The sequence below is a fragment of the Eschrichtius robustus genome, chromosome 6 (assembly GCF_028021215.1).
Source record: "Eschrichtius robustus isolate mEscRob2 chromosome 6, mEscRob2.pri, whole genome shotgun sequence".
Classification (NCBI taxonomy): Eukaryota; Metazoa; Chordata; class Mammalia; order Artiodactyla; family Eschrichtiidae; genus Eschrichtius; species Eschrichtius robustus.
The window spans coordinates 5,830,538-5,846,072 of record NC_090829.1 but is presented as its reverse complement, the minus strand read 5'-3'; the positions used below and the strand labels follow the sequence as shown (position 1 = coordinate 5,846,072).

General features: G+C 41.7%; 1 protein-coding gene across 2 annotated transcripts in view; it reads right to left on the bottom strand.

Moving 5' to 3' along the window:
* The window catches only part of ZNF385D (zinc finger protein 385D), a 315,750-nt gene extending 306,574 nt beyond the window's left edge, over window positions 1–9,176 (bottom strand). For both annotated transcript variants that reach the window (XM_068547297.1, XM_068547298.1), the window contains exon 1: window positions 8,926–9,176. In XM_068547297.1, the coding sequence (XP_068403398.1) occupies window positions 8,926–8,947 (22 nt within the window). In that variant the 5' untranslated portion in view covers window positions 8,948–9,176. The remainder of the gene's footprint in view (window positions 1–8,925) is intronic.
* Between the last annotated feature and the right edge of the window lie 6,359 nt (window positions 9,177–15,535).

Below are 15,535 nucleotides of genomic sequence, written 5' to 3'. Positions count from 1 at the left end.
AGAAGGATAGATAAAAATCGATACCAAATCCCTCTTTCCTTCCCAAGCAACTATTAATAAACTCCCTCAGCTTTCAATTGTCTGTCCCCATTAGAGTCTTGGGCAGGAAGGAATATGGGGCATGGAGTCTTTATGGAGGTTTCCTGCCCTGCTCATTTCTCTATTCTGCCTCTGCTTCTGCCATTTCCCTTCGTTATAGAATAATGACAAAGAAAAGATTAGAAGTGGCCTGGGCGGTACATCTAACCCCAATGTACCAGGGGCTATTTGAGGAGGTAACCAAATGCTCCCTTTCTCAGCGCACACAGATACCTCCACGGGAATTCATCGCTGAACATATATTCCCAAATTGTCATGTTTTCAAAATCCGCTCTTTTCTTTCTAATGCACTTGGTTTTCACATCCTCATACCAAGGCCAATTCCTATGGTGCTTTGCAGATTATGAAGTTTGTTTCAACCTCTGATTGAATCTCTCTGTCAGACAGACCCTTTAACCCATCGTATAATGGGAAAAATTGACACAGAGAGATTCACTAATGTGTCCAATGTCACACTACCAGAAAGTGACAAAGTGGGAACTTGACCGGGGAGGATTGGTGAGGAGCTGCTGAAAGCTCTTCACCGATATTTCTTTCCCTCCTACCTGCATCTCCCCCAAGCAAACCTCTCACTGATAACTGAGATATTTTTGCAGAGACACTGTCTCATTTCGAGTGCTACTTATATCAGTTGTAAGATCTCCCTCTGGGTCTGTGGCCAGTTTGCCCTGAGATCTGTCTCTCAAACTTTGGACTGCCCAGGTGCTGACATGTGCAGGATGCACTGCCCAGGCTGCCTTGTTGGTTGCCCTCTGGCTGGATTCCACCAATGAGAGGCAGAGGCTATGCACTGGAGGGTGGGTGCAAGGGAGAAGTCAGGGTATTTCTCCATCTCCCTCTGTGCCTGAGGCTGAATCCTTCCATCCTCAGGGTCTTAGGCCTGCCGCGATTTCAGATCCTACCAGGAGGCCCTGGGTCCTGGCCTCCAGGACCACGTCTCGTCTCTCTCCATCTTACACTACCAGTTTCTTGCTTTTGCTAATCTCTGGGTTGCCTCCGCACCCCTCATGGGGCATCTCAGCTCCTCCAACACCCACATAACTAATGACCTGCATTAAAGTCCTTCTTTGTGAATTAGCTGACACGGCTCCTGTTTTCTGGTTTGACCCCGAAAGATATCATCACTTTTAAAAATTTTTGCACATTTGTATACTGGGTTGGATATAGAGGGAAAAAATCAAGAAAGAATCAAATTTTACTGATGGCTCACCATGGACTTCCTGAGGCTTGGCAGTTTTATATGCCTTGTATATTTTAGTCCTCAAAAGAGAACTGTGGGAAACACATTATCATTATTCTCCTTTCACAGAATAACCTGGATATCAAAATGTGAGGTGACTTGCCCAAGAATACAGAGCCAGTAAGTGGAACGGCTGAGATTCTAACGTAGGTTGTTTTTACTTCTTTATCAGTCATGGAATAAAGACCAGGCTGGGACTCCCTTCTGGAACAAATACTGGAGATAATGTTGTAAGTATCAAAGTCTGTAGTACAAATGACTTGCATTTTTTTTACAAGCATTGAGCTAAAGAGTGAAACAGCAGGTATACGTTAACACATAATTAATACAAGCCTTAATATCTAACGATGCTTTGGGAAAACTGAAGCAGTAGAAAAAGCCAGGGTCCTGCCCGAGGACAATTCATGCCTTTTAATTAGATTTTTTCTGATTATTATTTGATGTGAAAAAATAAGGCGGAATAATAAAAGTATGGATTAGATTCACGCTTTTGTTATTAATTGTGATTCCACAAAGTCAAAACACACATACATCTTAGACCACAACCATTTTTATTTCTTTCTTTAGCTATCAGCTAGAATATTCTTTCTAGCATTATTATTACAAAGAATCTTCCTTTCATAAAAAGTATCTCCCTATGCTCTGCTATAAAGAGTAAAGGGCACTGAAATAAGCCTCAAAGCACTGAATTGGAGTCTTGGCCTTAACTTTTACTAGATGTGTGACCTTGAGAAAGTTGTTTCAGCCATCTGAGGCTCAGATTCCTCATCTAAAAAGAGGAATAATTACATTTTGTCTACCTCCTACAATGGGTCATTTTGAGGATAAAAAAATAATGTAGATACATTTGAAAAAATACAAATTGCTCTACAAGGATCACGTTTATTAAAGTACGTTTACATTCATTATTGCGTTTTTATCCTCAGAGCAATCTGCCACAAGTGCTTTCCTTCATCAGCAAAATGCATTAATATGAAAAAGGTAAGTGTGAAGACCAACTTTACAAAAGCCTTGCAAACAGCAGTTTTGCCCAGCCTTAACAAATGGCAATTTTTGAAATTGGTGGCCTTGCTGAGCATTTCCGGCTACTTGCACATAAGGTGGTTCCTGCCTATCCCAGCCTCATGGCCAGAGAATGCCAACATCTGGAGTAAAGACACAGAAAATGCCAACATCTGGGATAAAGACACAGAAGCCAAGTGCAGCTGAGAACTGACATTGTGACCAGGTGGATTGAAACAAAATGCACTTCTACCATCTTATCTGATGATTTTGCGTGTTCTTCCGACATTTTCGAACATCAGTCTTAATATTCTCTGTCCCTCTCCTTTTACACTGCAGAGTCCTATGAAGAAAGATGTAAAGTGAACCAGAAAAAAAGGGGGTGGAATTTCTTACATTCATTTAAATATCTAATATCTAAGGGCGCGTCCTGACTTCGACATTTTGAAAACAAACAAAAAGAAGCAGCTACTGTTTCAGCAGCAAAGAGGTGCGTTTCTCTCGTCAACTCACATTCAACAGTTTTGCTAGGGAACGTCAGCCTTCTGGATCCGCTGAGGAACTGGATTCCCTTCCTCTCTGATCTCCAACACCCATTTCATCTTGCAGTTTCAACACCTATTTGTAAGTGCCTATGTGCCTGTCACTGGGCTGAGCAGGGTGCTGAGGACACCTGAGGTTAAACAACACTCAGGCATCGAAAGAACTCTCAGCCCCCAGCCCCATCCCTGCCCCCCAGTCCCCAGCTCCCTCCCACCAGGCACCGCTGTACTTTGGGGCAAACAGCATTGCTCAGACCACCAGCTGACACTGCTGCCCATTTCCCCTCTGACCTTGGCCCAGGTAACTTTTCTCCTTCCTCCCTACTTACAGAAAAGTGATTACTGCAAGTGGGCAAAAAAAAAAAAACAAAAACAAAAAAAAAACAAACGTAAAGAAGAAGAAGGGGTTCAGTTCATCCCATCCAGTGCTATGATACAAGTCCATATGCATTTCAGTTGTCAGAATCTAGAGGGATTCACGGAAATGCCTTCAATTTTAAAGGCTGTGCAAACCTGGAGCTCACATTCAAAGAAGGCTGACTTCCAGCTGCTTTGTAACGATTTTAACGGGACAACAGAGCAAAGCGTCTTCCTACTTTCAGCCCTAGCAATTTGGTTCAAGCGTGATCTCGACCACTTTAAGCTCTGATATTTCTAGCCACCTCTTATGCTGTATTTTCTCTTCATGCCACCAATCATGTGTGAAATTCTGTTGCAAAACTAATCTTTGTGGGAAATGATATATAATGACTTCTTTAGAGACAGAGAGAGAGGGGGCAGTGACTATGGCCTTTGTTGTTTTTTGACATGTTTTTCATAGTGTAACACAGATGGAAACAGCTCTTTCTCAAGGTCAAAGTCGAAAGAGTTTTCTGCTTATACAAACATCACTCTTTAAGCAGGAAAAGCCTTGAACATTATCCTCATGACTTGACTTTAAAAACATCTAAGGTATAGAATGGTTGATAAACTTGAAAACCAGCTGTGCTCAAAATATAGTTTCATATCCATCTTATTAAATCAATAAAGTTTTGCCTTTCAAATGATGTGAAAAGATTTACGAATATACAAAAGATGTGAATGAGAAATAAAATTTGGGTATTTATATAACAAGGCACTATTTTAGGATCCAGTGTTACACTTACACACACACACACACACACACACACACATATGCTAGCCAACACACCTGGTCTTATCAAGGGAGATTTCAGTCAAAAGCAGCTGTGACCAAATATTCTGCAGTGGAAGTCAGAAAACACTAATTTAAATTTTTCACTTGTTTTTTGGAACAATTATGCCACCCACAAAAGGGTAACTTTGCAAGTCGTCATTATCTCATGAATTTTGGAACTTGTCCCTTAAATAAACTCATCTCGTTTCCATGTAATTACAGCAACTAAGAAGGTCCTTTAAAAAAGAAGAAAAACTTAGCTCAAAATTTAAGGGTCCTAATAAAGAATCCATGTTGCTGACATCTTGATCATCCTTGGAATTTGGTTCCCGAAAATGAGAAATTCATATGAATCTGAAAGAGAAATGTCTTGAGGGGGTTCTCATGGATTTCAGTTTCCTGCATCTGATGCTTTCTGACAATATTCACCTGTCACATCCGCCATCCCTGTTATGTAGTAATTGACTGCATGCCATTTAGATTCATTTGTAATAGCACACAATGGTAATGACTTCAAACTTCAAAAAGGGAAACCTGGACTAACAAATTCCTTCCTGAATTATTCTCTCCCGCTGGCAACCTCGGGGAAATAGAAACAGGTCCAGAGTGCCTGAGGGGCTCAAGTAGACCTAATTCCCCATAACAGATCACTCAGTACCAACTAATTAGGATGAGTTAAATGTTTCCACTGAAAACACACACACAAAGAGGAATGTTTTTCTCTGCTGCCTGCTGTTTTCTGCTCATTTCCTTCCTTGTAGCCTTGCCGGGTAACTGCTTTTCTAACACAACCAAAAGTGTAAACGCTGACTGGAGAATGTTCTAAACATCCCAGCGGAAAAACAAAGTCCTTCCTATGACAATGTACAAACGTGGCTATTATAGGCAGGGGAATAGGCTGCTGGTCTAGAATTTTCCTACGAGATTTTTTTTCTAGCTGTTGTATTAAAAGCTTCCTCCATCAAGTATTTCTTGTTATGATAGGCACAGCGCTAAGTCTTTTTCATGTTTTTCTAAGGCATTTTAAGGAAGACAGCTGATTCACAATTAGCAGCACGCTGCACTTGAAAGGCTCATTCGCACTTTCTAAATTTTGCTCGCCCTTTTCTCCGGGTTTAATGGATATGCCATGAATAGTAGCATTGAGAGGGAGCTCTAATATTTGTCTCAAGTTCTGCTCATTTGTTTAAGGTGCATACTTTCTCTTTTGCAGCAGGATTCTCAGGGAGCAAACCCTCGCCCCTGCCTGGCTGTAAGTACCCCCAGAATCTCCATCTGGTTGATTTTCGGCCACATCGAATTTCCTCAGTGCCATCAGGCTCCCATTTTCTCTCCTGATGGCCAAGGGCTGTGACATGACACCTCTCTGGCAAACTGTGGACAATTTGTGAGGTTGGCAGGACCACGGGCAGCTATTCATCACTCCAGCAGTGGAGAAATGTGTGCAGCCAGATGGAAGGGGAAGATGATTCAGACATACTGGAGACAGTACATGGTTACAGACTTCTGCTGGGATGCACCTGCCCTTCATGCCAGCGCTGTCCCCTGACCCAGCTGTAACCAGGTGACACGGGGCAGGTCTGCTGTACTGACAGCCACCCAGGACCGCTGCCTTCATCCGCTGAGAAGTCTTGCAGCTGCTTGTTGTTATTTGCGGATCAATTTTTTTAAAATTTATTTTCTTATTTATTATCTCTAGGTCTCATTTGCAAACTGAGGATCATAATACTACCTTTTTCTTTTTCTTTTTTTTTTTTTTTTTTGCCACACGTGGGATCTTAGTTCCCCGACCAGGGATTGAACCCGGGGCCCTCGGCAGTGAAAGCGCAGAGTCCTAACCACTGGACCACCAGGGAATTCCCTATTTCCGGATCAACTGTTGTTAACGGCTCTTCATCCTCGGCACATGCCATTTTTAAGCCTGTCAAATATTCCTGGGGGTGGACAGGGTAACTTCACAAGTCTTTATGATTTTCCCTTGCTTTTACAGTAAATCCCAATCAGGTTGCTTGCTGGGATTTTTCCTCTCTTCTTTCTCCCGTGTGAACCTGATTCTTAACTCCAAGTAATGAATACGAGATCCACAGAATAAGTAACAAACGTATCCACGGTGACCGAACAGCAAACTCTTAAATTACTGCGCAGTCAGTGCAAATGAACAATTATTGAAAACACTGCCCTAAAATTTCAGTAGGAGATAAGAGTGAGGCTTCAGTCATTAAAAGGGTCCATTAGCCTCGTGAGTCTGAGACAGCACACTCAAAACACGAGCTATTCTGGAGAACTGGAAATATTACTTATTCCACCAACTTGCACACACACAGCTGACTCCAACTGAGAAAGGACAGGGTCCCAGTGTCCAGCCCCTAAGGGGAAGGGGGTCTACAGAGAAGCAGAGTCTGGGTCAGTCTGTCCAGGCAATGAGTCTCCAGTTAAACTTGAAAGGCGTAGCAGGCGAGCAAAACTGACAAATTAGATTATTTACAAGGGAAGTAAATACCCTGCTTGCATACCAATTCCTCAGGTGTTAGACCATCACCATGCTCTTCATCACTCCCTGCTGGGGACACAAATAAAAGACTTCTGACACCTCTACCCCATTCCCGCAAATCACCAGAAAAGCCCAAGAATTCAGCCCTGCTTTCCTTTTGTCCCTGTTCTCCCTGACCTGATAAACCCTCTGCAGTTCAAAAATGAAGAAGAAAGTCACAGTTTGGGTGACCAAACTGCAAAGTGAAAGCACTGTTTTGAAAAATTACCTGAAATAGCTACACACACATAAATACACATATGTGCCTACGTACATAACACACACACATACATTCTGTTAAGGATGTGCAACATTAAAATGCTGTTGAATCTTAACACGCCTGGGTCGTATTGTCAATTCTGACCCTAGATCATGGACCACACATTTTATGAGAGACAGGTGGGCTCCCAGAGTTCTGGATGCCAAACAGCTTGAGGGAGGGGCTGCATAACAGAACCTGAAAGAAACAGCATTCCTAAATACACACGATTTCCTCCGAGAATAGAAAACCATATCTCATGCCGGAATTATGGTAAGACCGAACCATGCTCATGACACAGAGGGCAACTTTAGCCTTGCCTTTAAAAGAGTATAGTTTCATCTGAAGCAGGACATCACATTTCAATGTGTGCTATTAAAAACTTGCACTACACAGTGAAACTAATTGCCCTGTGAATCACCCTGCTTTACAAGACGGCTGGACTAGCATGCAGTTAATAATACGAGCTGGCCCAGCGAATATTTCTCCAAGAGACACAGGAAAATCCAGTACAGCACAGATGGCCTCTGCACCAGTACTTTTACACCACTGCTCTGGTTAACACTACATCCTCACCACCATCACCTTAGGCATTGTTGCAAGAGGTTGAAAACTTAAGCTAACATTAAAATCTTCCTTTCCATCTCTCAAATACCATTACAGATGCTGAGATGCTATTTTGTCCAAAAGACATATTATCTTTACAAGCTTTTGCATGTGTCAAACACATTCACAATAAACACTTGCTATTTTATGAATTGCCAATTAACACGCTTACCACCTCTATCACTACCCCCTGGAAAGAGTGTTAACTCTGGATTCTGCTTGAATTTGTCTATCAAATGAGGAGCCTTTCTTTAAAATCGATTTTAGTTATTTTTAAGACTTATTTCCTAACATGACGCAAATTAAAGGGAAATCAAAACTGCTGTCAAGACAACTAAAAAGCACTCAGCTTTTGCATACTTTGGCAAATGTTTCAAAGGCTCGAGCGAACAAAACAAATAGTACGCACAGCAATAAACAACCGAGAAACTAATACTGCCCCAGCGCAAGTTTCTCGAAATACCTCTTTAATTGAAAAATGACTCTAGCTTACATATTTCCAAGCAAGTCAACTAATCACCCAGAGCGTTTGCATCATGGAACCCTCGCCCCTCTTCAGCTGCTCTCACAAACCTTTTAATATCAGAGAGATGCCCTTAGGTGATGATGCGAGATGAAACTTACAGAAGGAAAGCATAACTTCAGGGAGGAGGAAAGGATATTCCGTCAAATTCCTTGGCTTCCTATTTAGGGAAGGCTTTTGCCTTCTCCCCGTCAGTAAGTTGCAGCGTTACAGTGCAAATGTGCAGCTCCCAGCCCACTTAACACCGCTCCACTAAGAGCCCAGATCTAAGCCTCAACATGTTTTCTGGAAAGGCAGGCAGCTCCGCAGAAAACCTAAGGGAGGTTTCCACCACGGCACGCAACTAAACTGCACAAACATTTAACAGCTCCGAGACCTAGGTTTAAAATAATATGCATTTTGTGCCAGGCTGCTCTAGCTGGATGGAAAACTGGGATACCGTGGAAGCGTGCTCTCAGCTGCCCAAGCACCTCACACCAAAGAATGTTTTCCCTTTCTGCCTCAGAATTAGGGAAAAACCAACATGCTTAATGAACCGTGGATATGGACTAAGCTTCCCCGGCATCCACAGCACAGAACTTTGTTTTACATTCCATTGAGTTTGCCCATGACTTTCCCACGCCGCACTATTTCTCCTTCCTCACCTAGCTAAAAAAAAAAAAAAAAAAAAAAAAAATCAACTTCATGCACACAAATCAAGGCAAAGTTTAGCCACCCTCACCCCTGCCTCTTTCCTTTTCCAACTTCAACTCCTCTGCGACTAACAAACAGCCCCGATTGTAGCACAAAGGAAGCTCCCAGGGCTGCACCAGCTGGGTCCTCCAGTTGCCAGCTGAAGGTAGGTTTACTGGAATAGATTCTCGAGGCTTGCCGAGATTTTCGAAAGGGCTTGTCTGCCCTGGTGAAGAGCTGGGCACCCCCAGCATGACATCATCAGCGTGAACACTCACCAAAATACATTATGCTTCTCATTAATCAGACAGCCGGAACCCCACCGCGGCGTCTTCGGCATCAGCTCGCACCCAGGGCTGCCGCGCAGAGCCAACCCGTTTCATGCTACATTCGGCGGAAACGTCCCCGGCGTGGAGAGCAGGGGCGCCGAGCGTGCCGCCTCCGCCGCGGGATGAGCGCCTCGCGGGCCGCCTTTCCTGGGCTACGGTCCCCGGCGGCTGGAGCGTGCGCTCGGGCTGCCTGCTGCACTGCCCATCTTTACTGTAATCCGACTCCTCCTTGCGATGTCCTTGCTGCGCCTGTGACATCAGGACTGAGAGTACTACAAACAGACCCCCCCCCCCCCGCCCCCCCGGTTCGCCGCGGCTCCGGGAGGCGCTCCGATTGCCTGCCTGGACCAACCATGGTGCTCGGGAAGCGTTGACGAGCCCAGAGACCTGGGAGGGGGCGGAGTGAGGGGCGCGGGAGGCTCTCTTAAAGAGAGAAGGGTCTCCAGAGCCACCGAGACGCGCACGGGGGGAGAAACTCACCGGGGGGTGGGGGGCGGGAGGGGACAGGGTTAAGGCGACTTCTGTCATTGACGTGTCATTAGACACACTTTTATCCCGCCCCTCCCGCGAATGGCAGCATCCCCGCCCCAACTGAACCTCCCCTCCCAAGTTTAAAAGGCAGTAGGAAGAGGAATGGTGCCTTGTGCCTGCATTCTCTTTGCTGTGGGCTTGAGGGTTGGTTGTTGTCTGTGATGGTTATACCTAAAAGACTCCAGGGACCATGGCTAGGGTAATACAGGTTTCCACTGAGAAGTGATCAGATCACAGAAACCCAGCAGTTGGTGAAGAGTTGTTTTTATTTCTTGAGTATTTTCTGAGCTAGGTTGATAGAGAAATGTAAAGAAAAATAACCGGTGACGAAAGTCACCTCGCACTTGCACGAGATCACATTTGCTGCCTCCCGAAGCAGGCAGTAGAAAGGACACTGAGGCTGAAATGATCCCTGACCCCAAAGGGAAGAGACATTTTAGCCTGAAAGATAACCAGGATTGTGTCATAATTCAAGTCTGGTCACCAGTATAATATAGACACACACACACACACACACACAAGCACTCTCATTACATTTGAGATGAACAGTCGAGAAAGGCAAAGCTTAGCAAAGAAGCTTAGCCCTTACATAGAAAAGGATGTTAAAAAGAAATCCCTGAAAGCTGGACTGATTAATATTTCAATGTTCTGCACTGAAAATAAACCCACAGAGCAAGTTCAGTTTCATAAGGACTCATCTCTTTGGGGCCCAACTTACCTACTGGACCATTTAAACAAACATTTCTACAAAAATCTATTAAACTAAGAACTGAAGATATTGATAAACCATAATGGAAAATAATATAAAAAAAGAAAAAAGCAAATAAACATTTAAAAAAAAACTGAAGATAAAGAACTGTAGCCTATGGAAGCAAGCAATTGATGTATTTTAATAGGAGTTTTGGTAAGCCATGGTAGCCAATATTTCTCCATTGTGATATTAAAATATTCCATGGTCTTTCCTTGCACAATTCTGTGTCTGTTGATGGGTTTAATACACTAGGAGGGGCTGAAGCTCGTAACAGCTTGCTCTGCAATCTTGCAGTGGATTATAAAGAATTTGGTGAATGCAAATAGATAATCATATATAAATCAGAAACATTACAGCGAGTCTTAGGATAAATCTGGTGATGCTCTTTTAGAAATAGTCTTCATTTAAAGCAATTCGGAGGAAGAAAGTGTCAATAGTAAAGAATATTTACTTTTTTTACTCCTATTTTTAAACTAAAACTAAAAAGAATGTTACAGGAAAATCCTGAAGACAACACATAAGTGTTTTTCCTTTTGGACAGATGGAAATCATCCAAAAGTACAATTATTGGCCTTTCCCTCAGGCAAAAGAACCATCTGTGGTAGAGCTTATTCATGAAGCTCATCAGGTGTCTTGACGGCCTACATGGGCTAGGGGGCGCTGTAGTTTAATGTTAGAGTTTTTGGTCCTTTCGACTTCCTGTAGTTAGAAGGTGGAAGCTTTTAGAGTTGCATTTAAAACAGGAGATTTAAGATACTAAAGGACTCTCTTAATAATTAATAACACCCTTGAATTTGCGTGGCATTCTGCAGTCACAAGGTCTTTTCACTTATGTCATCTTTCTTACTAACAAACTGAGATCTCTGAAAGGCGTATATTATAATCACAAGAACCTGAGGCTCAGAGACTTTAGGCAACTTTCTCAATGATGTCAGTAAATGTCAGTACAGAATAGTTGTCTTACTATTTGTATGTTGACTTTATGTTCAAGTCCCCAGCAGAGCTCTTTATTCAAATATATAAATTCTAAATTTCCCGTTTATAATGGCTCAGGTAAAGATCTCCCCCAAGCGTATTACATCACTGCATGTTCCAGAAAAAAAAATATATTTATATGGTCATGAAAATAAGAGGCAGAGAGCATTTGGTACTAGAACATTCCAACCTCTGCCGGGTCTGAAAGAGCATGGCATCCAAGGAGCAACTCAGTGTTACATTCATACAATGGAATTCTGTTCAAACAAAAAAATGAGGGTGTCTGCTTTATTTAAACACATGTGCCCCATCCACCTCCAATTCAGGGTTATCTGGAATGTCAAGACCTCCGATAGAAAAGTTGCTTATTTCTGGATGGAAAACAAGTGGTTTTGATTTTACTTGTACACTTATTATCGTTTCTTGTAAAATTACTTTATGTGTATATATTATATTTATAGAGAAAAAAATGTGACTATTTTTATCTTGAAACAAAATAACATCTAAACAAAGGCACAGCTGAGGTTGGCTAGACGTAGGGTTGTGGACATGACAGCCGTGCCTGAGGGACGTGCCCATATGTCACCCCCAGGAGAGGACCCAGCAGCTCCCAGGGAAGGACCTCGTTCACACCCGTGGCTTTTTTCTGTCTCTCAGAAAGTATGAGAAGCTGAGAAATTCTGAGGAGGAATAAGGCAGAAATAGACCTTTCCCTAGTAAAACAAAGGATGCCCTAAAACCAGTCACATATTTGGACTGAAAACATCATGGGAATATGTGAATTTTCTCTTTGCTCAGATATCCAGAGAGCTGCCTGCCTGGACTCTCCTGTCTCCTGAAAGTCTTGTTCAAAGGTTTGTCAGGGTAGTCATTCCCAGTCTCCCTTCTAACAGTTCAGACTGCCTTCCTCCTTCCCCTGGCTTTTCCTAACCCCTCACCACCCTCTTAAGTCTCCATAACATTTATCACCATCTGACCCACTACTGTGGACATCTGTTCATTTTGATCTCTCTCCATTAGAATATCATCTCCACGAGGGCAGGGATTTTCCTTGTTGTTCACTGCTGTCTCCACCATCCTTACAAGGGGATCTGGCACTTGTTGCTACTCAATAAACATTTGTGAATGAATGAATGAATGAATGAACATAACCGAGTACAACCTTACTCTGTGTAAAACATCACACTTTCCTATGTGCCTGCAGTCAATTCTTTGAGACTGATGGTGTTTGATGCAAACTGTTTACACAAATTGAGTGTGTCCATGCTTAGCAGCAGCTGTTCTTACATTCCATGCAATACAGATGCCAGGTGGTCCTGCAGACCATAATCTGTGAGCTTGCTTGTCCTGTCTCATAGCTGAATGCAGCAGTCATGCAGCACTGACTTAGCAGAGCCCGTTTATGTTGCCTTCCTCTGCATCTTAGTTTTGCCCACTTTCATCTCTTCCTTATGTATCAGCAATAAAGTTTTATCCAATGTATCCAAGGCCAACCCATGCTCCATATTAGATCCATTATTATCTTTTTAAAACAGATGTGATCAACTCACTCCCTTGCTCAAGACTCTTCATTGTCTATTTCACCTACCAGGGTATATAGGGCCTTTCACAACTAGCCCCTGATTACTTTTCCACTTGTGAATATGCTTGATCCTTCACAAGCTTCACTCCAATCCCACTGCAGAACTACAGTTCCCCTAAAGACTACACTCCTCTTACCTGCTGTCTTTATCTGGACAGTTCCTATTCAACTTTTGGGGCTTTGTTGAAGTATTATTTCTACTGAGAACCTTTCCTAACTTCAAGAGTGAAGGAGGTACTGCTCCTATTTTGTTTTCAGATAGCATATTATCTAAGTCCTACTTGAGCACTTAAACATAGTGTGGGGATTTCCCTTTACTTGGTCGTCTCCCAAATGAAAGAGGATTCTCTCTTTTTTTTTTTTTTTTTTAATCTCCAAGACCTAGTATAGATCAGTATTTAATGAATGATTCCATTATTTATCTATTCATTCATTCCATGTTTACTGAATAAATTCCATATCTTTTGAATGTCTACTTTGTGCCATGCATTTTACTAGGTGATGGATAAAGAACACTGCAGAAAGTGCAAAAGGCAATGGGGGATGTGCCTGAGGGTTACCAGTAAGAGCAGGAAGGCCAATGTGCTAGAGAGGAAGTAGGTACTGAGGAGGATATTAATAGTTGAAGTGAAATAGGTTACATGGAGCCTAATTCAGTAGGACTTTGGTTGGCCATATCATAAAGATTTAGACTTTTATTCTGACTTGTATAGAATGCCTTTGGAGTAACGTAATTTGACATATTTTAACAGGTTCACTATGGCTAATGCATGGAGAATGGATAAAAGGGAGCAAAGGAAAACACAGGTGACCACTTAGGAAGCCTTTGTAATAATCTAGAAAAGAAATGGTGGCTTAGACCAGGGTAGGAGCAGTGGAGATAGTAAAAGGTGATTGGAATCTATACATATGACAAAATGGGTCAATAAGATTTCTTGATGAGTTGGGAAAGTGATGGAAGAGAAAAAAAGAGTAATAGATTATTTGAAATTTGGGGACTGAGCAATTGGAAGGTGAAATTTCCACTAACTGATAAGAAGACTGTGGAAAAACATGTTTGGGTGGGGGGGTAGGAGGTAGTCAATGTGGGGCCTATTTAGTTTGAGTCCTATTATAATATTCAAGTGGAAACGTTCCCTAGCAGTTGGCCTATATAAGTATGGAGTTCAGGGGAGATGCTTGAACTTCATATTTAAAGTCATTGTTTGTATCATTTTTTTTAGATTCCACATATAAGTGATATCATATGATATTTGTCTTTCTCTGTCTGACTTACTTCACTTAGTATGATAATCTCTAGGTCCATTCATTCTGCTGCAAGTGGCATTATTTCATTCTTTTTAATGGCTGAGTAATATTCCATTGTATATATATGTACCACATCTTCTTTATCCATTCATCTGTCAGTGGACGTTTAGGTTGTTTCCATGTCTCGGCTATTGTAAATAGTGCTGCAATGAACATTTGGATGCATGTATCTTTTCCAATTATGGTTTTCCCCAGACATATGCTCAGGGGTGGGATTGCTGGATCCTATGGTAGCTCTATTTTTAGTTTTTTAAGTAACCTCCAGACTGTTCTCCATAGTGGCTGCACCAATTTACATTCCCACCAACAGTGTAGGAGGGTTCCTTTTTTTCCACATCCTCTCCAGCATTTATAATGAACTTATATACAAAACAGAAATAGACCTACAGACATAGAAATAAACTTATGGTTACCAAATTAGGAGCTTGCAATTAACATAATACACACTACTCTATATAAAATAGATAACCAACAAGGGCCTACTGTATAGCACAGGGAACTGTACTCAATATTTTATAATAACCTATATGGGAAAAGGATCTAAAAAAGAATATATATATATATACATATATATGTATATATACATGTATAACTGAATCACTTTACTGTACACCTGAAACTAACACAACATTGTAAATTAACTATACTTCAATTAAAAAAAAAGAGGAAAAAAAGCAATAAACAAATAAAAAGTTGTGTTTTCAAATTAAAAAAAATCATAGTCTTATAGATGGTGATTAAATCCATGAGACCAGGTGATACCTCCAAGGGAATATAGATGGAAAAGTAGAATAGGGTCAACAGTGAGCCCTGGGGAATTATAAGTGCAAGAGACCAAGTATGTGCGTATCTGGTGACTGAATATTTGTTGAAAGCACAATAATCTGTTGAATGAATATTTGTTGACATATGAATGACATTTCATGGAAGGCTATTTATTTTAAGCCTGAGTTTGCCTCTGTCTCATATACCTCCACCCAATGTCAAAACAGGTTGAAAGGTGGAGAAATAACTAATTTGTCTATATGAGAACAAGGGACAAGTGCAACTAATCTGTGTAGTGTTTTGATCAGAATTTTGTAGATTGTGTAGACATGACTACACACTCATAACTCATTTTCATTCATTGATTCCTACTTGATGCTTCTATTGAAATTAAATGCCTAGGGACCTTAATCTGGATAATTAATAGCCTACAGGAAAAGAAGTGCTAATATTGTGATAAGAAGAAAAACTCTATAAATACTATAATATTGTAAAATTCTACATATCTGAAATTCCCTAACCTTGGAGACACCATCTAATAAATTCCTTCTATATGTGGTCAGTTAACATAGCTTTTTTACAAGATTTACTAACTGGCATTGAGAACCCTCTTAGAATTCTTACCCTGGAGCTGGCTGTGGCCTAGG